The sequence below is a fragment of the Dipodomys merriami genome, unplaced genomic scaffold, assembly GCF_024711535.1.
Source record: "Dipodomys merriami isolate MVZ:Mamm:240054 unplaced genomic scaffold, mDipMer1.0.p SCAF_49, whole genome shotgun sequence".
NCBI lineage: Eukaryota > Metazoa > Chordata > Mammalia > Rodentia > Heteromyidae > Dipodomys > Dipodomys merriami.
Window position 1 is genome coordinate 1723345 of NW_027206057.1, and position 26787 is coordinate 1750131.

At 35.6% G+C, this 26787-nt stretch overlaps 1 protein-coding gene across 3 annotated transcripts in view; it reads left to right on the forward strand.

Annotated features, from left to right (window-relative positions):
* Nab1 (NGFI-A binding protein 1) overlaps positions 1–18154 on the forward strand; it is a 46864-nt gene extending 28710 nt beyond the window's left edge. Inside the window, exons 5-8 of one of the 3 annotated variants that reach the window (XM_069995676.1) lie at positions 9216–9305; positions 10976–11138; positions 12289–12405; positions 14785–18154. In XM_069995676.1, the coding sequence (XP_069851777.1) occupies positions 9216–9305; positions 10976–11138; positions 12289–12405; positions 14785–14873 (459 nt within the window). In that variant the 3' untranslated portion in view covers positions 14874–18154. The remainder of the gene's footprint in view (positions 1–9215; positions 9306–10975; positions 11139–12288; positions 12406–14784) is intronic. The other 2 variants (XM_069995677.1, XM_069995678.1) reach the window with 2 other exon arrangements.
* Positions 18155–26787: the final 8633 nt, after the last annotated feature.

The following is a 26787-nucleotide window of genomic DNA, read 5'->3' on the forward strand; positions in this document are numbered from 1 at the left end:
GCTTTGACTAATAAAGATTTTATCCTAATGTAATAGTTTTCAAAGAAGAAAAGTATTTTGTTTCCAAATGGACACATTTTTAAGAAATCGTAGGTTGGAGGCAGGCACCAGTGGCTCATACCTTTATCCTAGCTACTCAGGAGGCTGAGATCTGAGGATCATGGTTCAAAGCCAGCGGGGGCACAAAAATCTTACCTCTAATAAACCACCAGAAAACCAAATGTGGCACTGTGGCTCAAAAGGTAGAGCGCTAGCCTTGAGCTGAAGAGCTGAGGGACAGCACTCAGGCCCAGAGTTCAAGCCCCCTGACAAAAAAAAAAAAAAAAAGTATAGGTTGGGTGTGGTGACAAAAGCCTGTAATTCTAACTACCCAAAAGGTAGAGAATGGGAAAATCATAGTTTGAGCCTAGTCTGGGCAAAAAGTTACTGAGATCCTCATGTCAACCAGCAAATTGGGCTAGGTGGTATGCACATGATCCCAGTTATGTGAGAGGCCCTAGGTAGAAGGATTGTGGTCTCAGACTAGCCTCAAGAACAAAAATTGAGATCCTACTCGAAAAATAACTCAAACATAAAAAAAACTAGGAGCCAGGCGCCAGTGGCTCATGCCTGTAATCCTAGCTACTCAGGAGGCTGAGATCTGAGGATCGTTGTTCAAAGCCAGCCCGGGTAGGAAAGTCCGTGAAACTCTTTTTATTTATTTATTTGTTTTTGTTTTTGTTTTTTTTTGTCAGTCGTGGGGCCTGAACTCTTGGCCTGGGCCGCTGTCCCTCAGCTCTTCAGCTCAAGGCGAGCACTCTACCACTTGAGCCACAGCGCCACTTCTGGCTTTTTCTACTTATGTGGTGCTAAGGAATTGAATCCAGGGCCTCATGCATGCAAGGCAAGCGCTCTACCACTGAGCCACCTTCCCAGCCCCGTCCGTGAAACTCCAATGAGCCACCAGAAAACCAGAAGTGGCGCTGTAGCTCAAGTGGTAGAGTGTTAGCCTTGAGCTGAAGAGCTGAGGGACAGCGCCCAGGCCCAGAGTTCAACACCCTCCCCCTCCCCCCCCCACCCCCCCCCCCCCCCCGACTGACCAAAAAAAAAAAAGAACTAGGAACATGACTAAAGTGATAGAGCACTGACGGGAAAGTAAGATCCCAAGTTCAAACCCCTGTATAAGCAAAAAAATAAAAATAAAAATTAGTTGATCATTCCTAATCTAGATCTGTTATGGTAAATTTTAATTCAGACTTCAGATACCAGAGATGTTAATTTGGTTTTGAAAGCTGATTCCAAGTAGAGTGGATTAAAACTGGCTACAAAGGAGTTTTACTCCCTTAAGTCTTATCACCCAGTGTATTAGTGCTTTGTTTATGTCTATCTTCTATGTGGCTGCTGGTGAGAGAGGAAGACAGTCTGACATGAGAAAAGATTTGGGTAGGGAATTATACTGGAGATAAATCATTTGAGTTGGGTTTTAAAAGAATGGTAGGATTTCAGAAGATAGGAATACTGAATATTGGGTAGGTGGCATTGTAAAGGTAGACTACTGTAAGCAAAGATACAGAGGTAACCAAAACATTACATATGATCTGATAACAGCAGAACAGTTTCTTTAGAGCTGTGATTGACACAAAGGACCTCTTAAATACAACAGAATTTAGAGCTCTATGAATATTTTTTTACTCTTGCTTTTAATATTTCTCTTGTAGTCTGTAGCTTCTTAAAGACAATAACATAAACAGATTCATTATTTAAGCCCAAATTCATGAGACTACCATTTGTCTTCACTTTCATCTTTTGTATATTTTAAATCTGCTGCATCAACTTGTAAAGCACACATGTCAAATTGGTCACATTTTTCCATCTTAAAAAGACAATTTTTACAATGAATAAAAAGAAATAAGATGCCCAATAGATAAGGTAGAAGTGACAGCAAAATAATTTGACATGTAAAAGAGAAATGTTTTTTTGCCTGCATTAGGTATCTTAGTAGAAGCAGTACATTGTTCAAGTTCATAGGATCTTGTTGTTAAATGTAATATTGTCCTGTATTTTTGTATATGAAGAGTTAGGGGGAATGGAGTTTTAATATTTTTCTAATTCCTCTGGAAAACACTTATTAAATAGATAGATAGTTACTGTATGATAGATAGTTACTGTATGATTTCTTTAATGTCAGTATACACATTGGAAACATAATGTGTTGGCCTTAAATACAACTTCTCCTTAGAGGATATGTTAAACATTAAAATATAGGGACTTTGAGCCACAGAGAAAAAGATGTAGGCTTTAGGAAAAGTACCTCTTGAATCCTGTGTGTTAGTAAGGCAGACTTGGGAAACATCTGCCAGGACAGAATGAGCAGCTGATATGAGTCCACTTTTAGCTAAATTGAAATGTGTTCTCTTTTTTTTTCATCAACATCATAAATCTAGCTGTGAGGAAAACATAAAAATGATAGTTTTTTTTTGTTTTTTTTTTTTTTGGTCCGGTCGTGGGGCCTGAACTCGGGCCTGGGCGCTGTCCCTCAGCTCTTCAACTCAAGGCTAGCGCTCTACCACTTGAGCCACAGGGCCACTTCCGGCTTTTTTTCTTTTTGCTTATATGGTGCTGAAGAATCGAACCCAGGGCCTCAGGCATGCAAGGCAAGTGCTCTACCACTGAGCCACCTTCCCAGCCCCCTAAAAATGATAGTTTTTTATTGTTGCTATTATGTATGAGTTCCTGCTATAGGCATTTAGAATTCTTTGCCACAAACCTTGTCTACACTATATAAGCTTAATGATGTTCATTTTATGGCTGCAGGCCCAAAAAGGCTCAGTGACTTGACCAAGTTGCCACATTGCTGTCCAGTGGCAGAGCAGGGCTTTACTGTATATCTCACTTCCAAACTTCAATGTAGTATTCCTCTGGGTACCAATGTGTGAAAAGCACTATTTCTTCCTATTCACATGATAGAAAGGGCAAAATATATATAGAATTGATGGTATTTGAAGGAGAGAATATATATATATATATATATATATATATATATATATATATATATATAGTTACTATTTTCTAATCCAGACAAGCTTGTCTAGTAAACAATTGAAATGGTAACTATAAAGTATATTTATATGTAAAACAGTGCCACGTGCTATGCCGCTTGTTTGTAATGACTAAAAATGTTAACATTTGTCAGATAGAATAAACAGAGAAAAACTAGTCTGAAGTATTTGTACCCTACCTATGACAGCATGAACTTTTAGGTTAGTTTGACAACTAGTTGAAGGACATGAAGGATCAAGAGCCAAAGTGATGTGTTTTTTTTCTTAAAATTAAAAAAATATTATCTGAAAGTAGACTCAGTGACTTTGACTTTTCAGTAAGTTCATCAAGTTCCCTAAGGAGCATCTTAGAAGGGAGGAAAGACATAGAAGCTACCAGTCCCAGGACTGTTGATGTTGATGGCAGCTGACTAAATTGGATGGACTGTTACTGTGTGTATGGCATCTGTAAGTTTTCTTCACAGAATTGCTGTGACAAAGATGGGAGGTGATACTTTTAGTCACCCTGTGGGATTGAGGGTACAGATAAGTTAGAAGTGACTGAAAGAAATGAAACTTGTTTATAGCCCAGAAAGCTTGAGTTTGAAGAAGAAAGACTGAGAAGAAACATCTGCTAGCAGTTTCAGCAGGGTGGGGGGAAGGTCATAAAGAAAGGGAGGGAAGAGGGTCAGAATATCCACCTACGCTGTACTAAGTTCGTTGAAAAGAATGCTGATCTGATTTGATATAGATTCTTTCCACCATGTGCATCAGAAAAACAGAAACATTACAATCTGCTATTCATACAGAAAAATGTGAGAAGAAAAAAAAGAAAATGCACATGTGGGGTTGAGAACATCTGCTATAAGGAGTCATTTAAAGACAGCTAAACGGTGGCTTTAAAGCAGCTTGCTGGTGTTTGGTGACGAGGATGAAGAATGACAGTGGAGACCAGTGGAGTGAGAATAATTAGGTCATGAACAGCAGCCCACCTTAGATCTTTTACATTCTCAATGTTCAGATCCAGAGTCTCATCAGCAAGGGAACACTGTGATTAATTGTAGCAGCCAAGAATATGACATGGAGATAAATTGCTCATAGCATGGTACAGCTGGTGCCTGAGAGGAACAAAAGCATAAGAGGCATATAACAAAAGTCCTGCACCAAACCCAGTGTAAAAGAGACCCATTTCTTGGGTCATTTTCATTTCTAAGGCATATATTTTGAATAGCTTAAACCTATTTTATTTTTCCTATCCACAGAAAACTGTCAAGATTGGGGAAGAAAAGTCAGAATGAGCAATGTACTAAGTTGCAGACAGATGAGTGATTACTAGTATATTGTTGTTTATTACTCACTGCAGGTTCTTATTTCTCTATTAATTATGGAGCAGTACCCAGTTTTCAATTTTTTTTAATTTTTATTTTTTGTGAACATACTGTACAGAGGGGTTACAATTACATGGGCAAGATAATGCATACATTTCTTATCAAGCATTGCATTGCAGCCTCCTCCTCTGTTTGCCCTTCACATCCCTTCCCAGCCTCCCCCCCCCCCATCCCGGTTTTCAATTTTTTTACACATTTCAGACTTTCCACTTTTTCAACATTCTCGTGGCTGAATAATGCTCACAATGGTGTCATTGTATATTTGGCAATTTACCATTTGCATTACTTCATATAGGCCCTACAGATCTTCACTAGACAGATAAAGCAGGTGGTCTAATCTCCGTTAAAAGATTTGGAGCACTGGAAATAATGAGGTTAACTCTCCTTCCTGAAACCACACATCTGGTTTCCAGCACTAGAAGACTATAACTAGTTAACTCCTTTCTCCTTTTGAAAGCCTCTTCTAAATAACAGTGTGACATATTAGACTATCTAGGGATTCTGCCTGGCTCACTACACTCAGAACTAACTGATGAGCTAGTGATTTTCCAGTTTGAAGTGCTAGCGCGGCTTTTGCCCCAGGCTCTAAACTCAGCACACCTGCTTACCTGGTTTATGCATAGGCAAATCTCATCGGCCTGTAGACTCAGCGTATCCCCAACTAACATCAATTTTCTAGTCCCTCCCCTAAACTTCCTAGCCCTGGAGTACATTATTGTGATAATTGTCACCACCTAACTCCCAATTGCTTAATCTTGGGAATTCATTTATTTCCGAATTACATATGCCACATGTGTCTAGGAGTAGGACACAGTAGGTCTTCACAGCCCTTTGACTAGGCTCCACACCACCATTCCTGACCCCTGTATTCAGTGGCCTTTCTAAAATTCACATAGGATTAATTGCTTCTCCAAGATCGTGAGTGGCTTTTTTTCTTTTTTAATGTTCTGGTACAAGGGCTTGGGATAATGGCCATGTGCTCTCTCTTGACTTTCTTGCTTATGGCTGGCACTCTACCACTGGAACCACACTCCAGTCTGGTATTGTGTTGGTTTATGGGTGAAGGAGTCTCCCAAACTTTTCTTCCCATGCTGGCTTTGAATTGTGATCATACAGGTAGGTCTCAGCCTGCTAAGTAAAATGACTTTTCTATACATTGTGATAGTTTTTAAGGCCTCACAAAGCTGTGCCTGCATGTCTAACATCTCTTGCCACTCCCTCTTTCTCAGTATCCAGAAGCTATTTTAGTTTCTAGAGAAAATTCCTTTTGCCTCCAAGCATTTAAATAAATTACTCTTTATTCTTCCTTCAAACTTCAACTTAGACATAATATTTTCTCAGAAACTTCCTCTGCCAGAATACCTTACCTGTGCCCTGGATTGATTCTTTTCCTTCTGTAGACCATATTTGTCAAGAGGGCAGAGGGCATGCCTCTCTTGTTTGCCATTGTATCCCCATATCTGTATCATATTTAAACCATTTAGGTGACAATTTTGTTAAATGAATAAACATATTCTAGATTTCTCATGTTTATTACCCTGTACTGTACCCAGTATTTTCTTGCTGGTTTTAGTTTGTGTGAGTGCATGTGAGTGTATGTGTGCGTGTGTGTACACTCAGGGCCTATGACTCTTGCTCAGTTGTATTTCTTGCTTATGGCTAGCACTCTACCACTAGAGCCATGCTTCAGCCCAGCATTTTACTTGTTATTTGGAAATAGAATCTCTGAGTTTTCTGTCTAGACTGGCTTCAAATTGAGATCTTTTGGGTCTTATTCTGAGTAAATATGCTGACAGGCATGAGCTACTGGTGCCTGCTCTAGTTTAAAAAAAAATTGTTATTTTGGGGCTGGGAAGGTGGCTCAGTGGTAGAGCGCTTGCCTTGCATGCATGAGGCCCTGGGTTCAATTCCTCAGCACCACATAAGCAAAAAGAAAAAAGCCGGAAGTGGCGCTGTGGCTCAAGTAGTAGAGCACTAGCCTTAAGCTGAAGAGCTGAGGGACAGCACCAAGGCCCAGAGTTCAGGTCCCACCACCGGACCCCCCCCCAAAAAATGTTTTTTGTTATTTATTGTAAAGGTAAAGAACTGGGGTGGGAGGGAGTTACAGTTGCCTAAATAGGGTAATGAGTACATTTCTTTTTGAATAGTTACCCTCTCCTTTATCTTCTCTCCTTTTCTCTCCCCACTGTGCCCCCCCCCCAAGTTGTAAAGTTCATTTCCCACATAGTGTCAGTATCATTGTTATATTAGTTCATCCTTTGCTGTTTCTGTGATTCCCTTTCCCTTCCACAGAGCAGATAAAGGGCACAGAAAACTAAAAACAACAACAACAACAAAAAAACAGAAATAAAGGCAAACAATATAATATGAACCTTTTGTTTCCAGTTCTTGGAGTCCATTTTTATATGCTTCATTATATTTAGTTTTAAATGTCTAGTTTCTACTCATTCTAAGATATCTATATTATATAAATATACCTGAAATTTATCCTTTTTTCTCTCCACATATATATTAAAAAGCTATACAAAAATCATTTATAAGATGCCATTTGCTTTACTGTAAATCTGGTGGTTTAGGGGGTAAACTTAGCAAGTATTAGTAACAAACATTTTGTAAATAATTCTTAGGTGCCAACCCCTGTACTAAATATTTTCAGTAAATTTTTTGCCTTCTTAAAAGCAATTCTATAAGTTAACTAGGTACTACTATATTGTCTACTTGCATAGATGAAAAAACAGACACAGAGGTGAAATAATGTACTCTGAAATAGAAGTAAGTAGTAGAATTGGGTTTCAAAAGTTCAGGTGATAGATTTGATGTCGACTCAAGAAAAATGGCTATAAGAAAAGTCTTTTTATTGTGAGTTTTACAGATGTAGTCACTCTAGGTTTTTAGAAATTGAGCACAAACTTGGAATGAGGTAATAAAATGAGGTAAATCTAGATTTGTGTGTAGGAAGAATTAAATGAGATAATATCCATAAAATGACACCAAACTGGTACATTATAGGCTCCTGAAAATTGATTTTTCTCTAACTGATGTTTTTGTTCCAACTCTTCTAGCCTACTTCACTGAACATTAGAATTGTGGAGGGCTTACTACAGTAAAGAGTACATTGGATCAAAAGCTAATTGTTTATATAGCTACAAAAGGCCAGGCACTGTTTGCTTTAGCTGTTTAGGAGGCTGAGATATGAGGATTGAGGTTCAGAGCCAGCTGAGGAGGAAAGTCTGTGAGACACTTACCTCCAGTGTACCACAAAAAAGCCAGGAATAGAGTTGTACTCAGCCTTACCAGACTTGAGTGGAAAAAGCTCTAGGATAGCTAGCTCTTAGTTCCAGCCTCAGTACTGGCACCAAACATAAAACGAAAATCATGTGAATTAAAAAAAAATTAGTTATTACTTAGGTAGCTAATTTTTAGATGAAATATTTGAAAACATAGGGTCTACAATGCAGAAATAATTTTTTCAAAAGTGATTGACGACAATGATGGCGACAATGTTTTGAACCAATATCATATATCTCAAAGAAAACATTTTAGTACTTTAGAACTGTTGGGTTGGGTTTTTTTTTTTTGTAACCCTCTGTTACAAATATTGTTTATCAAACAAAGGAAAGAACAACGTGTTTGCTTCGTGTGTGGTCCTGAGGCTTGAACTCAAGGCTTGGGCACTGTACTTGAGCTTTTGTGCTCAAGACTAGTATTCTGCCTACTTCTGGTTTTTTGGTGTTTAATTGGACATAAGACATTCATGGATTTTCCTGCCCAGTCTGGCTTCAAACCCCAATCCTCAGATTTAAGTCTCTGGAGTAGCTAACATATATATATGTGAACCAACAGCACTTGGTGAAATACATGTTTATAGTTAATTAACAGTTAATATGTTTCTGTGAGTTTTTTTAGTAGCTTTTCTTACAAAATCATTAAGAGTTGTTTGTTTTAAATTTCAAATGGAGCAATAAATAGTCAAAAGAAATTTGACATTAGTAATAGGTAGATTAACTCAAATATATGTGAAATATAAAACAAATAATTTAAGTTGGAAGTGTCTCTAACTGGAGTGCTAGCCTTGAGCAAAAGCGCTCAGGGACAGCACCCAGACCCTAAGTTCAGACCTCACACTGAAAAAAACAAAAAACTAAGTTGAAGTCTTAAGGAATAGAGTTCTCCAAATAGAGTAGACCCTGTATAATACAAAAATTTAGTGGGTTTTCCTATTCTTAGTAGTCATTAGATGCTAAAGGCATGTCTTACCTGGTTTATTTCATTTGTTCCTCACAAGCAACTCTGATAGATAATTTCCCTTACTATTTTTTCTTTTGAGGAAAGATGGGAATTACTACATTTTTCATTTATGTTTTTACTGAAGTTACAACTGGAGTAAATAATGTATTTGTGTCATAAAATGAAAGACTGAAATAAGATTTATATTTGGGTAATGAGAGTAAGGTGGAACTTTTGCTTTCTGTTTGTTTGTTGTTTTATTGGTTTTATACCAGTACTGGAGCTTGACCTCAGGACCTGGGCACTGTCCCTAAGCTGTTTTTGCTCAAGGCTAGTGCTCTGCCACTTGAGCCACAGCTTCACTCCCAGCTTTGGTGGAAGGTGCCCGCTGTGGCTCCAAACTGATCCTCAGATCTCAGCCTCCTGAGTCGCTAGGATTACAGACAAGAGCCCACCAGCACCTACCTTTTGCTTTGTATTTTGAGTTTTTGATAACACAGCGTTGTTGTTATTCTTTATTTGTTATTCTTTGTTTGTCTTTTTATAAGCTATAAATATAAAGGACTCATTCTTTAACACACAGGATGGATTTCCAGATTTCCCAGATTCTGTGCAAACACTCTTCCAGCAGGCCAGAACTAAAAGTGAAGAATTTGCAGCTCTTAGTTCTCAGGTAACAGAAACTTGTCGTTATTATAGCAGAATGTCTAAGTTGCTGCTTCAGCCAGTCTGTTTTAGGTTTATTAGGACTGAATTTATTTCTGGTTGTTTTAAATTGTCATCTGATCCACAGCTGTATCCACAAGATAACTTGATTTGGCTTTTGAACAATCTGAAATGGCTCTGTTTGTTTATTCTGTGTAGTTTTATAGGAAATGAGACAGATTCTCTATTCAAGAAAACTGAAAAGTAGCAATTTAGTATCATGAAGACAGCTGTGTTGACCACTGTATATAATACAATTCTGAGATAAAGTAGCCTTAGTTTTAAATATTAATAATCATTGCTATAACTGTTGACTCATTTAAATTCCTGTATCCTGAAAAACTGGCAAAATACAACTTCAGGTAATTTGTTATGTAATTATATATGTTCATAGATATAAACATTTAAAAGTCCTTTCTACAATAATCTTTTTTTTTTGTTTTTTTTTTTTAATTTAATTTTATTTGTGAACATACTGTACAGAGGAGTTACGATTACATGGGCAGGATAATGTGTACATTTCTTACCAAGCATTGCAGCCTCCTCCTTTGTTTACCCTTCATATCCCTTCCCAGCCTCCCCCCTACCCCCCTACAATAATCTTTTTAAAGCACTGCAAGTTTTATTTCTATTGTTTCTCCCATTGACTTGCTTTAGTTTCAGTACTGACAAGTTTTGCTTATTCATATTAAGAGGATGCAAAATCTATTTTTCTCCCTCAGAAATTTTTATTGAACTGTTATTAGTTAGCAAGAAGTTCAAATGAAATTATTTGGTTTATGTGCATTTAGAAAAATAACTTGAGCATTTCTCCTGTTAGTCACTGAGTTAGTATATTTTTCACTTGTTGATTTTTTAATATTGCAAATCATGACTGTTTGCAACCAATTTTATATAGCAGCTTTCTTACACTCTTATAAAATATGGTAGTGATTTGTATTTGTACATTATTATCTTCATGGCAAAGTATCATAGATATGTTGCCTTGAATATCATGTACAAGTAATTTGGAGAAATATATAGAAAAGGGGTGTGGCAAAGATAAATTTATGTATCAGTTCACTAATTGGTTGGAAAATACTTCAGTTCCATGCCATTTCAAGATCCTCATTGGTATTGATGTTTTTCTGCATAATTATCATTGTTTAATTTTAGTGGGAGGCGTGTTTGTCTTATTCAGACAGCCATTTTACACCTATTCTTCTCTAAACATACTGTCCCCATATCAGAGTCTGTGTAGTGCCAGATGCTAAAATAAAAACGCCAAGTTTTCACCCTGTGTGTTAGAAGAAGTTGATAGCAGATGTTGCTGTTGATCTTAAGTTCCTTTTAAGAAAATCCTTTAACCAGTACCTTAAAAAAATAAAACTGGGGTGTGTTGCTTTTAAGTTTGTATGGAATTCCTTTTATAGATTGACAAGAAACCTTTCTTTTTCTTTTGTACGACATCAAACATTTTGTGTTTAACATGATACAGACATTTGTTCCTATTTATGGAAACAAGTGTGCCATATGAAGTGTGAACTAATTTTAATGAATACTAAATATATTTGCTGGAGCCTGAAATTGGCATCTTTAAGCCATTAAAAAATCTAGGATGTTTTAGATACTGATTTTATTTTTTGCTTTACTTACTAGCAGTCTGAAAAGGTGGTGGCAAAACAGATGGAGTTCCTCTGTGCCCAAGCTGGCTATGAGAGACTACAGCATGCTGAGAGAAGACTGTCCACAGGGCTTTACAGACAAAGCTCAGAAGAGCACAGCCCTAATGGTTTGCCTTCTGACAATTCAGATGGACAGGGTATGTCTTCTGAAGGACTTTTGCCTTCAGAGCCATCATGATGTACTCTTCAGAGAGAAATTGAAAAAATAATGGTTTTAATCTTGATGTTTTTTAGAGATTTTTATAAATTCCCTATGGAAATTATCTTTTTCTCAAGAATAAATTTAACTTACATCTTTAAATTTATAAAATTTTTGAACTTTATTATTGCTGTACACTGTTGGTACATGGATAACATATATTTTGTAAAGGGTTGATATAGATAGTAGATGTGAACATTTCAGGTCATTTTTCCCAGAGAAGCAAACCATCAGATATTTCTTTTTTTTTTTTCCTCTAGGTGGTATTAGGAATTGATGGGCCTTGCCCATGCTAGGCTAGCACTGTACCAACTTGCTACACCTTCAGTTCTCATTCTTTTTGAAAAAGATAACCTACTTCTTTAGTCTTCAAAAACAGATTATCAGAAACTTAAAACATGTTTCTTAAAGAATTTGGTAGTTGCAGTGGGTGCCGGTGGCTCACGCCTGTAATCTTAGTACTCAGGAGGCTGAATTCTGAGGATCACGGTTCAAAGCCAGCCTAGGCTGGAAAGTCACAAGAAAACTAGAAGTGGCATTGTGGCTCTAGCAGTAAAGCGCTTACCTTGAGCTGAAGAGCTCAAGGACAGTGCATAGGCCCAGAGTTCAAGCCCCACAACTGACAAAAAAAAAGAATATGGTAGTTGCTTCTAAAGTATTATGACAGAACAACTTCCAATGTTAAAAAGCTATCTGACTCATGAATATTTTTATCATTCTGAAAATTCTTTTAATTTTATTTCATGTTGTCACATGAAGAAAAGACAGTTTTTGGTGCTCATTCAACAGATTTTTTTTTTTAAGTATTGCCTATGTGCCAGGCATACTTCTGAGAACTGAATATACAGCAGTGAACAGATCAAACCAATGCCCATTTGGAGCTTACACTCCTAGTGGAATAGCAAGAAATGATTTGCATTTTCTTCTAAATTATTATTTAATGTTTTTTTTCTACTACCTAAATTCTTCTGTGCTGTTGACTTTCTTCACTTTTTACCTAAGGCATGTTAAGAAAATTTTATGAAAATTTATTGTAAGGGGAGAAATATGGTGTGTTTTAAATATTATTTATATATTTTTCTTCTCAGCAGAACGACCGTTGAATCTCCGAATACCTAGTTTACAGAATAGACAACCCCATCATTTTGTGGTGGATGGAGAGCTGAGTAGACTTTACTCCAACGAGGCAAAGTCCCACTCATCAGGTGAGAATGTGGAGAATACTGAGTATTAGGTAATGGAGTTAATAAGAATATTGAGAAACACTTAGGTAATGGGTTTAAATTCCATTCTGCTACTTACCCTCGTACCATTATGCACGTGTTAATAATTAAGTTCCTTTTGGAAATTATAGATTGCAATACCATTAGCTAGTCTTTTTTGAGAACATAGTGTTTGAAGATTGATAGGAAAAACTCACAAAGGTTGAGACTGGATAAATTTAAACTGATTAACAAATGTCTGATTTGAGTTTAGCTAGGTTATCCATTTCTGATAGTATATATGAAATCGATGGGCTATGTTTTTGTTATCACGATAAGAGACCTTTGTGCTAGGAACTATGGCTCAAGCTTGAGAGAAATCGGAGATCTCACTTTATGACCTTCCTTGGCAAAAAAAAAAAAAAAAAAATTCACAAGACTCTCAATCAATGGTTGTTCACAATGGTTTGTGCTTGTTATTCCAGCTATGGGAGAAGCACAGTGTCTGGGCACGGTGGTATGTATTTGTCATCACTAGGGAGTCACAGGTAGAAAGACTGTAGCTCAGGCCGGCCCAGGCATAGAGCAAGACCCTACCTCAGAAATAACTAATGGAAACATGGAAACATGGCTTGTAGCAAACTTAAGGCTAAGTTTAATCTTGAGTCTTTTAAAGAAGAAAAGAAGCTGTTGAGTACCAAAATCTAAACTTTGCATGGCTATACATTTGGAGATAATATTTGTAAGCAGAATTCTATGAATGGATAAGCATTTTGTAGTTAAGGTTCATGTATTTTTACTCAAGAAAAGAGAGTTAGATGAAATAATAGAGATGAGCACCATTCTAAAGGATCTATTATTACTGGATCTTTGAGTTGAAGGAACTTTAAGAATCAGTGTCGCTGGTTTTATAGATGAAGCCAGATAAAATAGGTAACTAAAATTGTATAAGACTGGAGTCCTAAATAATACTACTCTGGGCTGTGACTTTAGCCTGCTCTTTCATACTGATTTTACAGCTGTTTCACAACTGAAAGGTTAAGAAACAGAAATTAGCCTAAAATGATAATAACATGCTGGTCTCTTTTTTTCACAACATGAAAAACTTATTTAAAAATTTTAAAGAACAAAACTAAAATGGTTTCTACCAATTTACTTTGAAATACTACATCTATATAGATCATTTATCTCATCATGGAAAGATATACTTTTGAATCTATCCCAGACATATAGTTGAACTAGGGTGTTATAAAGACCAGAACAAAGAAATCTCTATAAACAAAAGCCTTTTCCTATTTTTCTTTGAAATTGAGTAGAAATAATAAACTTCCAGACTGTGAAAACCTGGCACTAGATCTCAACACTAATATTTGATTGTGAAATCTGAATTACAGAATTATCCTGTCCCTCAGTTGCTCATCTGTAAATGGAAATAATTATTAAAATTAAACATGACAGTGCATATGAATTGTATGGTTTCAGCAATTCAAGAAATATAGTAGTTATTTGTATTACTTTCTGTGCAATTTAAAATCACTTTGTGAAAAATCTGTAATCCATTTTATACCTCTAATCTCAGTTACTCCCTGGAATTTCTTATGAAAGGAGAGCATTGTTTCATCCTTAGTTTCCCTATGTCATGGCTAGACTTTTAGAAATGGTTCCATATTTAAACACTGAAGTTGTTTTTCTTTTCATTTCTTTTTGATAGTTGTATTTGAATGATAATTTTATATGCTATTTTTATTTTACATGCTTATAATGATCAAGCATAAAAACCATGATATGCTCTAATGCTTTATGTACATTTCATCATTTATTTCTCATGCCATTTTATGTGGATACTATCTTTGTTGTATAGATGAAGACACCAAGGTGTATAAGTTATACATTTGTATAACTTATAACTAAGTGTATAACTTATACACTTAGGTGTATAGGTTGCCCAGAGACAAACAATGCAGTTCATAATTGACTTCATTGGAATTTAGATCCACAATCCAAGCTTGTAACCAAACTTTATAAAGAAAACTATATTTATTTATTATTTATTTTTTTATTTTTTTGGAGAGTTGTGGGGCTTGAACTCTGGGCTTGGATACTGTCCCTGTACTCTTCAGCTCAAGGCAAGCACTCTACTGCTTGAGCCAAAGCACCACTTCTCGTTTTCTAGTGGTTTTTATTGGAGATAAGAGTCTCATGGACTTTTTTGCCCGGGCTAGCTTTGAACTACAATCCTCAGATCTCAGCCTCCTTAGTAGCTAGGATTACAGGTGTTAGCCACAGTGCCCGGCACATAAAGAAAACTTTATATGAAATTGCACAATTATAATCAATACTCTTTGCTAAAGAGTTTGGGAATTTGATTTTTTTTTCATACAGAGAGCCTTGGGATTTTAAAAGACTATCCTCACTCTGCTTTTCCATTGGAAAAGAAAGTCATCAAAACAGAACCTGAGGATTCAAGATAGCTGTGATTCATTCGGTCCTCCAACTGTTCTCTGGAAATGGCATCAGATTTAAGGATAATGCTCCATCATAGAAATAAGCCTTAATAACCAATGTTGCCTCATTCAGCTCAAACAGATCTCATAGCCAAAGCATAAGGACTCATACAGTAGTCTGTGGAAACCAGGAAGAAAAACAACCACAAAAGAAAAAATCAAGAGAGTGTTGCAATCTGTAATAAATATCGATCAATTCACATTCCTATGTAAGTCAATTTATGTGGACCAGCTTACAAATTAATATTGTAAGCATTAATTATTTAAGAATGTACAATGTATTGTGTAATTTATAGAAAAATCTAGATGTTGAGGCCTGTTTGGTCTAGTAGATATGGATACAGTTAATTTTACTTGAAATTTTATTGTCTACTTTTAAGTGTATTTAGCGTAAATATTATACGTCAGATTTTAGAACCTTTACAGTTATATGAAAGAAAGCTTGGGTGATGTAGCTATTGGTGAGGTTGAAATGGCTATAGGAAAATGAAAAACAAATACGTAATTTAAGCCAAGGAAAATATTGTGTATTTAATACTTGATAAAGCAGATTTTGTTTAACAAGAAATGTGTACCAGTCATTGGATAATGTCATTTTCACTGGCTTGATCAGTGCAGTTTATAAATATTGGGAGAAAACTAAAAAGATGAGCGGTAGACTAGAAAGTATCTCTCATCTTGATGGCATGGATTGTATTATGTAATAGCAGCTTAAGATGTAGTGGAGATAGGAAGCTGCTACTTGGACAGAGAACTTGGAACAAGTGGACTAATGTGTAAAACATTGATATGCAGGATATATTAATAGGTTAAGACATAGTATGTTAATCCTAAATGTGATCAAGATGGTGACTTAACAAAAGCTATAATAGATTAAATATGATTTATATCCAGAAATTCTCCATGTCAGAGAGTCTCTTACTGAGGAATGTCTTCCCACCCAACCAGTTATCACAAGTGTGAATAATTACTGCATCCACATTTGCAGGCATACTCCTGTGGAAGTTTAGTTGACAGCTATATGCATTATTTATTTTACAATTTCATTTTTGTGTATCTTACATATTTTTTGTAAAATTCACTTTAACTTGAACGTATGTTAATTTCCCCTATTTAATTAATAGACTGTGTGTATACACACATCTATGGGATATAGGTAAATGTTAATGTACTAGCAAACAAGAGAATTTCACATTGGAATATATAGTGGTTTAAAAATTGAACACCTGCATATATATGTATGTGTGTGGTTTACTGGTTAAAGAGAAGGTATTGGACAATTAATTATCCATTTTGTCAAAATTCTTTTAGTTTTTCCTACAGATTCATCTAAACCCAGATACTGTTGAGAAGAATATATTGACATGGAATGTGTTTTTTTTTGTTTTCATCTCTGCTTTAGATCTTAACTGTGTAATAAATATTAAGTCATAATCTGTTAAATTTTAAAATTTGCCAGCCAAATGTTAGATGAAATGTCTGCACTGTAGTTTCTAATCACTGTCACATATGTAATAACGTTTTCATTTGATTTGTAGAAGAGCTTTATAGTAAGAAATACCAGTAAACAACTTTTATACTATTAAAAGGCTTTTTGCCCTTCCTACATATTTTAATTGTACCATAATATTCTACCCACTGAAGAAGTTTCTTTTGGACCTTGCAACTTTGTTGCTAGCTTGAGGTTGATTATTGTGGTTGTATTGTTCACTGTTTGTAGAACTAGTCTGAGTATGATTTAAATAGATTGTTCGGTTTTTAATATTAGCCATAGCACTGGTTAGTATCTCAGTAGTTTCATGAAACGTTTCCTGTATTCTAATATATTTTGAGAAATTTTGTGGTCTTTATTTTTAATTGCGTCTTACAGTTCAAGTTTTGTAGATTTTAATAAGCAACAGTTTTTAAAGATGCAGTAATCTTCCAACTAATATTTATCCATCTTTCATGAACCCACAAACTGCATCTTTAAATCCATAAATAAGTTTCCGTAAGTATCATACTTTTCTGATCTTTCAAGTTCAGTGATAAGGAGGAAGCACAAGAGAACTTTTCAGTAGAACACAATTTTTATTTTGTAAACACTATGGTATTAAACTTGCTATACATTAAAGCAAATAATATATATTTTTATTTGAATTGTATATATGAATTAGATGTTCTAACTAGTTGATTTTTTTTTCATTATGTTAGAGGTATTTTCACTGAACAAGGTCAATTGATTACCTCAGTATTACAGCCAATATAGTCCAAGGGATCATTTCCCCCCATGTCTGTGTTATATTTTATTATGTGAAGTCTGCATTCTTGTGATTTGTAAAGCTGTTGGTAAGATGGGATGAGTGCACTTGCTTTCTGTGGCAATAAAGATTTCTGTGCCTCACATATGTTCATAGCACTTTCTGCATAGTAATATTGGCCTGTTCTGCCTCTTGCTGAGCTTGAATGTCAGGGGACAGGAGCTTTTGAATGTGATTGTCAGCTTCCTTCATTACTAAACTATTGTTTGGCAATATTGTTTGGCAATCAGTTGACTGGTATGTCAGCAAAGTTACATTACATTGTTCTCATGTATGGGAAGTTTACACAACATTAAAAAAAACTATCATTTCTAACCAGTTAAATTTTAATAAATAAAAGACATTCAGTAGTTATATTACATATTTGTAAAGATTCATATGATTTGGCCTCACTATTATAAGCTAAATATATGAAATTGAGGTATCTATAGTGAAGAACAGGCAAAAACATTGCAATGAGGTTTTAATTGATGTGTTTCATAAATTAATCTTTGATGAAGAGATTTCAGTATGTCAGGTGCCTGATAAGGGTGACCACCACAGAAAAAATATACTTGTTCTTTATTAACTCAGGACCTATTTGAATGGGAACTAATACCACTCAAGTACAAATGCTAGTGTTATAAAATTGGAGTAAATAAGAATTAACATTTAAGTGCATTCTGTTTATGTAGGCCTGGTAATAGACACTGGACAGGTAGAAATGAATCACATTCACTGAAAGATAATTTTGTTTTAAGTGAGAAGCAAAGAAAAAACCAGAAAGTACATTCAGCAAGTGAGCTGCAGAATAGATCAACCAGGACGGAAACAATTAACATCAGAGGTCAGATACAATATAAAGCCATTGTGATGGTACATGTCAGTTTGAAACTGCTCCCCCCTCACAGCTGACATTGTATACACAAACATCTTTAAGTGGCAAAATAAAAAATAAAACCACCACAATTTTGCTTTTTCCTTTGTCCTTAATGAAACTTCTTGGGTTAAAAAAAACAAAAACACTATAGGATTTGTTGATTTGGGGGCCTCTAGGAGACTACAAATTAGTGTCCCTTTCCAATCGTATAGCTGATAGTATATAAGCCTTAACACCTTAATAACCTAGCATATGCTCATACTCAGTTGGTTACTTGAAATAGATATCAATACTCATTTTTATGATTTCACTTAATATTGCATTGAATTTTCAAAAGAAAACAAAAGTGTTAATCTGATGCAACCAGAAAGTTTGTCTTTTTTAGAAAGTGAATTCATCTAGTAAATAGCTGAAGTTAGAATTGAGCAAACATTTTGTGTTTGTAACAGCTTGAGAGATATAACCAAATATAATAGTTGATATTTAACTAAAAACTCCCTTATGGTCCAGCTGTGCATGGGTGGTGTTTCAAGGAATACAAGAGTATTTATTTGTTATTATCTGTGGGTGTCCTCACAAATGAGATTCTTAGGTGGGCCTCTAAATAAAGGAATGATCCAATATGCTATTATTGTTAATGGAAATACAAAGTAATCTCAAAACTTTGATGTTAACTATTTCATTTCCTTAATGACCCTTTAAGATACTTTTTATTTATATCAAAAGCTAAGCACTGGATCTAGGAGTTTTCTTTCTAAGCATGTTAAATTTTTTTTAAAGTTTTTATGGCATACAAGAATGAAGAAAAGATTACCTTAAAGATATTTTTGGTTCTTGTACAGAAAATTCTTGGGCTGGGATGGTGGCTCAGTGGTAGAGCGCTTGCTTTGCATGCATGAGGCCCTGTGTTCTATTCCTCAGCACTACATAAGCAAAAAGAAAAAAGCCGGAAGTGGCGCTGTGGCTCAAGTGGTAGAGCGTTTAACTTGAGCTTGAAGAGCTGAGGGACAGCGCCCAGGCCCAGGGTTCAGGCACCATGACCGAAACCCCCCCCCCAAAAAAGAAAAGAATACTGGGGCTGGGAAGGTGGCTCAGTGGTAGAGCACTTGCCTTGCATGCTTGAGGCCCTGGGTTTGATTCCTCAGAAAATTCTTATCTGAAGTAATTTTTAAAGTTCATATTCAACTTATCAAAGTTAGAATCCAAGAACTTTTTAAATTCAAGTTATAAATCTTTTTCTATCTGTAAGTATAGCAAAATGTTGACAGTCAGTTTTAAAAGTCAGATAGAAAGCCAGGTATTGGTTTCATGACTATAATCATAGCTATTCAGGAAGCTGAGATCTGAGGGTCGTGGTTCAAAGTCAGCCAGGACAGGAAAGTCTCTAAGACTTTAAACTTCAAATCAATAAAGTGGAGTTGTTGCTTAAATAGTGCAACCTTTTTTTTTTTTTTCCAAAAAGCTAAACAACATCCAGGCCCTGAGTTCAGCCCCCAAATCCGCAGTACCAGCACACACAAAAAAGAAGCTATAAATAATGACTTCAGTACAAAATGTTTCCATTACAAAATTGTTCATCAAACTTAATTATTCGCTCATATTTTTTCCCATACTTTAGGACCACACAGTTCCTGTGTATTAAAACAATTGTCTTGAATTCTGAGTCTCCTGGCTGTTTCAAAATTTACAAGGTTATTTTGACTACAAAGTGATTTACTTCCAAAGTATTGCTCTAATGTGATGATAAAGGCCAACTGGTTATCACTTTATCTTTAGCCAAAGGAAAGTTTTTATATTTCTCTTGCAGTTGGATCAGACCTTCAAATAAAGACCATTAGAAATGAATCACAAGATACTAATTTTGGTTTTTACTTCAACATTTGAAATACTTAGTTGACATAAATTTTCCATGCTTCAAATTTTAAAATATTCAATTGACAAAAGTTGTACATATTTTAAATGTACAACATGGTGACATAAATAAACATACAATATAATGGTTACAGTCTCAGACACCTCAATGAGAAATTGCCTTCTAATTTTTCTTGACTATACACTTTACCTTTATTAAAATTTAAGATGTTTTATTAAACTGTTTATACACAGAAAATCTCATCTACATTGACAGAAAAAACTAATAATTGTTCTAAGTTCCAGAATTTTCTGCCTTTTAAACTTGTATTTAACTTCTATTTAAGTTTTTCATTGTGTCTTTAAAAATTAGACCTCACTTCTTGAGAAGTACTAGTTGAATGCTACCAGTGAAGCACGATTTAAAACTATTACTGATCCACAATTTGATAGTGCCACACAAATGTTAAAAATCACAAACCCAAGATTTTCCCCATCAATTATTAAGAGTGGCAAATATGAGATTCTTAGTAGTCAAAATGATTTGGTTACTAACCCAGGCAAGTTTTGCTGTGGCTGAGCCCCAGAGGTGGTATAAATTAGATTGTTTCATATTTACACATTCTGAAACCTTGTGAGTCAACTTTGCGTTAAAAGTTTGCACCTTATAAATTAATGTTTAAAAGTGCCATATGCAGATCAACACCCACACAGTCCTAAGCAAGCCAAGCCAGACTTCTGTCACTCATTTGGCAGGTCACTTAGGTTTGAGTATGTAGGAAGATATTTAGTGCCTATGTAAGTGGAATCTTACCATTAACTGGCTCAGCAGAGGCATTTGATAATTTTCTGACACTACCTGCCATCTTCAGCTTAAATGTTAAACCAAACATCTGTGGTCTAGCACCATACCCTGCCCTTCCTTCCCAGAAAACAAAGCAGTTTCTTTGCTAGTATGTTCTTAACACACAAGGTCTCCAGAGTCTCAATGTTCTAGTTGTATTTTTCCCATAATACATAACTCCCATCCTCAGTTCCCTGATAACGTAAGGATATTTTCCATCAGTGGAGAGTGGGAAGCCACACTCTAAAACTCCAGGAAGAACAGTACTAAAATTCAATATATTTAGCTTAATTAAAATGTATACCTTGGATCTCTACAAGGGGGGAAAATTTTTAAAATGAGACTAACTCTTTTCCATTCTGAATGTCACCAGTGTTTTCTATCATCAGAAATATGTCTGTCAATTGTATGAATTTCTCTACTGAATATCACCTAACTCAAATGAGACTCTGATTTTTACTGATGGATGAGAAGGTAACAAAGTAGCTGTACAACGAAATGGACAGGTGTGTATCAGATAGAACTAAGTACTTGAGTTCTTATAAGACAATTTCCACTTAAAATTAATATTGGGAGTGAAATAAATTGGAGGCTGTATTAGTTTACTCAAAGAAAACCTTTATTGTAATATTTGAGAAAAAGATTCCATTCCTAAGACTCTAAGCTTACACATGATACTTGGCCTTGGGATAAATGACTTTTTTCATGATCCCTTATTAACAAGATAGGTATTACTTCTGCCTTATCACCTAAAATGGAAGCTAATATTATAGTAGTAGTTACAATAGTACCATATATGAAATTCATTTCCTAGCACTGGGCCAATATTTACACTTACCCTCTTTGCAACTTTAGCAAATCTTATCACTCCCATTTTGCATATGAGAAAATGGGCACATCAAGAGATTAGGAATAGTTATATGGCAAATAGGCATGAACTGAACATGTACAACCTAGAATGTCAAGTATCCTGTAAGTCTGCATTTTATGTGGACAATTTACACAATGAATCTTTTACAAATAAAAGTTGAAATACACATGTAAAAACAACTAGGGTATATGTCTAAATGATCATACTGATTATTGCGTATTGATCAGCTGGTTAATTGTTAGTGGTGTCTAGATTTTCAGCAGAGGCTTCCTAACAGAAAATTCAAAAAAGTAGAAACATCTAGAAAAGAAGATGCTTTGAAACAATTATTTGCTTTTTGTCTAATTTGGGAATCAGAAATATTTCACAAGAAGACTAAAATGGTCCAAAGGTTTTGGAATATAATTCCAAAATAATACAAACTATTCTTAGTTCAAGATGTCCTAAGAACCATCACAGGGCTTAAGTTAGACCCTGATGGAGAAGGATTGGACTATGTGGAGGGAAAGTGACAAGCATGCTCTTGTCCAGCCATTGGGTGTTCAAACTGAATTCACTTTGTACTGTGAGAATAAGGATCTGGGGGAAATAGAATGGACATGTAATTCGGTAATTCATTTATCAAACCTTTGCTGAGTCACCTGCCTAAAAATATTGTAGGCAGTACATTAGGAACAGGTGCTACAAGAACCTAAGACACTGTCCATGCCATTGAGACACCTACCATTTAACAGAGAAACACAATGATTGTTAATAATGGAAGTGGCTGTAGATAACTATCCAGTTCATGAAAAGAGAACTTACTAACTGGAAGTTATCCTTGGTTATGAGCGTAGGACAAGGAGAGAACAACAGCACCCATCTAAGGGAGAAGGTAAGTTTGGAAGGAAAAGTGAATTAGGAAGAAAAGAATTGGGTGTTCACTATTTTGTTTAGAATGAATTATTTGGGGATTGGTGGCATATGTTAGGATAGCTCCCTTGCAGGCAACAAAAAGCAAATTAACCAAGTATGAATCGGAAGCTAAACTTCAAGAGCAAAGTTACAGATAATTGGATAATTCACGAGTAATCTTAGAGAATTCTGAGATTAAGGGTTGACACGTGTGCTGTGTGTGCTTTATGTTGTTTAGGGGACCAGGAGGAAGGATTCAGAGAAGGAAAGAAGTTAGCTAAGTTTCAAACCATAGTTCATTAGGCTGGGAAGGTGGCTCAGTGGTAGAGTGCTTGCTTACATGCATGAGGCCCTGGGTTCCATTACTCAGCACCACATAAGCAGAAAAGGCTAGAAGTGGTGCAGTGGCTCAAGTGGTAGAGCGATACCTTGAGCTGAAGAACTGAGGGACAGTGCCCAGGCCCAGAGTTCAGGTACCACAACTGACCAAAACAAAAACAAAAAATCATGGTTCCTTTTAACTTCATTTGTATATCCAGATTTTACCCACAAATACTTATTAATTACAAAGAAAGAAATAATTTTAACATTATGAACTCTTGTTCTCCTTTCCTTCAGTGGGTGAAAAATTCTAGAAATAACACCTTAAAGCTTTCAAGAGTTATTTTATCCTTATAGTTGACCTAATTAAACCAAATTTAGACTTACTATCTTCATTCTATGAAAGAAAAAACTACCAAGAAATGTGGGAGCTCATTGATACATAGAGAAGAAATTAGTGTTCATAGAATAACATTGCTTCTGTTTCAGCTTCAGTCTATATGAGGAAGCAATTATAGATTGCATATTTAATATAAATAGATTAGTTCCAGCTTCTTTAAATGTGGACCAATATGTAGGTTCCCATGAAATAATTGTGCAGGATGTGATTTGTTTGTTGCTTTGTGGGTCCTCTCCCCCTGTTTTCACTGTATTTGATGTTGGTATAATTTGGGGAGTGGAAGGGAAAAAAACAAATTGTTTAAATAGGGATACAGATGGACCCATTGCAACAATGAGATGTACAGATGCTATGTCGAAAAATGAACTTTACAATTTAGGCGGGGTTAGGGAGGATGTAGTTGTGGAGGTGGGAGCAAAGGGATGGTAGGGGACAAACAAAGGAGGAGGCAACAATGCTTGATACGAAATGTACTCTTTATCTTGTTCATGTGATTGTAACCCCTCTGTACAGTATTTTCACAATAAAAAACATATTAAAAAAAAAAGAATTGTGCAGGAGTTGAGTAAGCACGAGCCTTGACACCAATGGCTAGAAATAAATCCCAAATCAAGTGTAAATGTTATTCTTTCCCTATTTCTTAAACTGAAGATTTTTTGAGGATTTTTAAGATGGAGAAATGATGTTTTATAACATTTTAAACTCAAGTATTTCTTCAGTGAAACACACATATTGTGAACACTTTTTAGATACATCTAGGGACAAGACCTTCATTATCATAGTGGAGCTACTTAAAATTTATTTCTTTTTTAAAAATTTTTTATCACACTGACACTCAAACTCTCTCTGTGATGCTTTATGCTCATTGCAGACACCCTAACACCTGAGTCAAGTCTCCAAACCCTTAAGATTTATTTGAAAACAAAAGTCAGTCAGGTAATGAAGAGAAGATTGAGATCAATTTGGAAGTTATCAATCTCATAAATATTTGGCAATTGAAACCATGAGAATAAATGAAAACAAAAGAGAATATGTTTGAGTATAGAACCGTGGGAAATAGTAACATGGAGTAAGCAGCACGACAGGAGTCATCAAAGGTGATAAACCATCTGGCAAAAGGCTAGCTGAAGAGAGGGACATTCTGGAGGTCCAAGGGCAGAAAGCTACAGTAATGTCAGGTTAGGTAAGAGCCAAACAGGGTAAGGATAGGCTGGAGTTAATTGTCAAGGTCTTCAGTAATTTTCAGAGCATGCTACCAAACTACTAGCAAAGAATAATTAGTGCAATTGTTTAATTTCACTAATCAGTAAGAGTGAAGGAAGAAAAGGAGGAGGAGGAGGAGGAGGAGGAGGAAGCAAAGAAGAAAGGGAAGAGGGGGAGGAGGAGAAGAAAAGGACAAAGGACTAGGAGGAAGAAAGAGAAGAAGAAGAGGAAGCAGCTTTTTCTTTCCTTTGTTTTCTATATATTTCAGCAAAATGACTTTTACACTACAAAAGCTAATGATTCTTGACCGGAGACACAGGCCACCCTCATGGATATCTGACTGTTTATAATGGTCTTATTTTTCTTTTGTTTGAAACATTTACCACTGTGCCGGTCTGCAGTTGTTATGGCTTCAAAAATAGCTAGTAAAAATCAAGGCATGCAGAGATCTTAGAAAATAGTGATCATTTGTGAATATTGTTAAAAAGTTTTTGAAATCATTAAATAAAATGAACTTGTTTTTGTCACACTCGAGTTATATTGTGAACATTCTATAAGCAAAGCTCAGTTTAAAGATATTCTTCCTGATCTTTCTGAAATAAAATTTTTGGAGACAAGGTTTCAATATTTAGCCCAGGTTGGCTTTGAACTTGAGATTTTCTTGTCTCAGCCTCTCAAGAGCTGGGATTACCACCAAACCTAGTTTAAAAATGATGAATTTTGATTCTTAGTTCCGTGAAAGAATTCCTGCTACATCTACTCATAGCTTCTGTTACCAAAGAGTGACTATATACAACCTGCCTAAAAGTGAATGTATGCCAACCACTTAGCAGAGAAGAAAAAACCCCTGGTCAAACACCAAGATCACTGAAATTAAAGATCATTAATAAAAAACTATAACATCTGACCATTGTAGTAATCAACAACCTACTATTCTGGGGCTAAAATATAATCATTGTATTTAAAGATTCTGAATAAAGGAAGTTAGGCTAATTGAGACTTGTTCTTTGCAGATTGCTGATTTTTAACTTTACACAGATTCACATCCTTTTGTCCAAATTCCTTTACAGAAAGTCCATTTTGTTTGACAACAGGGACAGCACAAGAATTCTAATAAGGTAGATGTTAGCCATGACACAGTTAGATAGATGGGAGTCAGAGAAATAGCATAGAACATGGAAGGCATCTGTCCAGTTCCCAGTACGAACCCAGCTGCAGTTGTTAAGGGATTTGTTAAAGGTCTCAAAGCAAAAAAAAAAAAAAAAAAAGAGATAGAGCCTGGGGGAACCCAAAGTCCCCTCTCTTTAGTACAATGTTCATTCTCCCCTGTCACACTTCCTTTCAATAACTGAGATTTTTATTAATTAACAAAAATGATGACTAGTTCACTTCTTTTTTTTAAATACCATTAGTGCTTAGAGACCATCCAGAAATGGTGAGTTTGAGTTCTGGCTCATCTACCATGGGGTTCACTGCCACCACCAAGTCAGTGGACATCTCTGTATCGGCAGCTGCATTTCCCTTATCCACACAAGTGTAATTTGATAGTTCAAAAAGCCATGTGCAACCCCTCTGTACAGTATTTTTACAATTAAAAAAAAAGCCATGTGCTACAGATCAAAAGTACTGAGGATCAAAAAGCATTTTATAATCGGTTTGATTTTTTGGTCTTGAGATGCTTATACAAGTTATTGAAGTCTTTTGATGGTCAGGTTTCTCATCATGAGGTGTGAATCATAAAAAAAATGTCCCAATGTACTACGTTGTTGTGATTGGGATAGGACCATGAAATATAAAGACATTAAGATGCTCGAAAATTGTCATGGCCTTTTAGGACATATAAGTACTTTCTTTTCCTGATTACATGTGTCCTTTCAAAAATCTGTAGGATTAACCTTTTAAAGATTTTTAATTTTTACTGTCATTATCTTTAAGTAGTTGTACAAAGGAGTTTCCATTTAACAAAGCAGTTTATGATTTCAATGCATCTTGGGCAATATGACCCCTTTCAAAAAATCTCTTAATGTTGAAATAATTGCTAGCACTTACTGAGAAAAATAAGTTCTTTGCATCAACAACCTTTCTCTTTCCATTAAAGAACAATCTTTACTTATTTGAAACAATCTCACTTTAAAGGGACTTCTATTCAAACACACAGGAGGAGCTATTACACAGTTGAAGAATATTAACTATGCTTGTGAACATCTGGATTCTGGTCCTTGGCTCTGCTATTGCATTCATCTGTGATTTACCAAATTTATTTATTTGGTTGGTTGGTTGTTTTGAATTTATTTTCCAGACTGACCTACAACTCATGGTTCTCCTGATCAGCCTACAA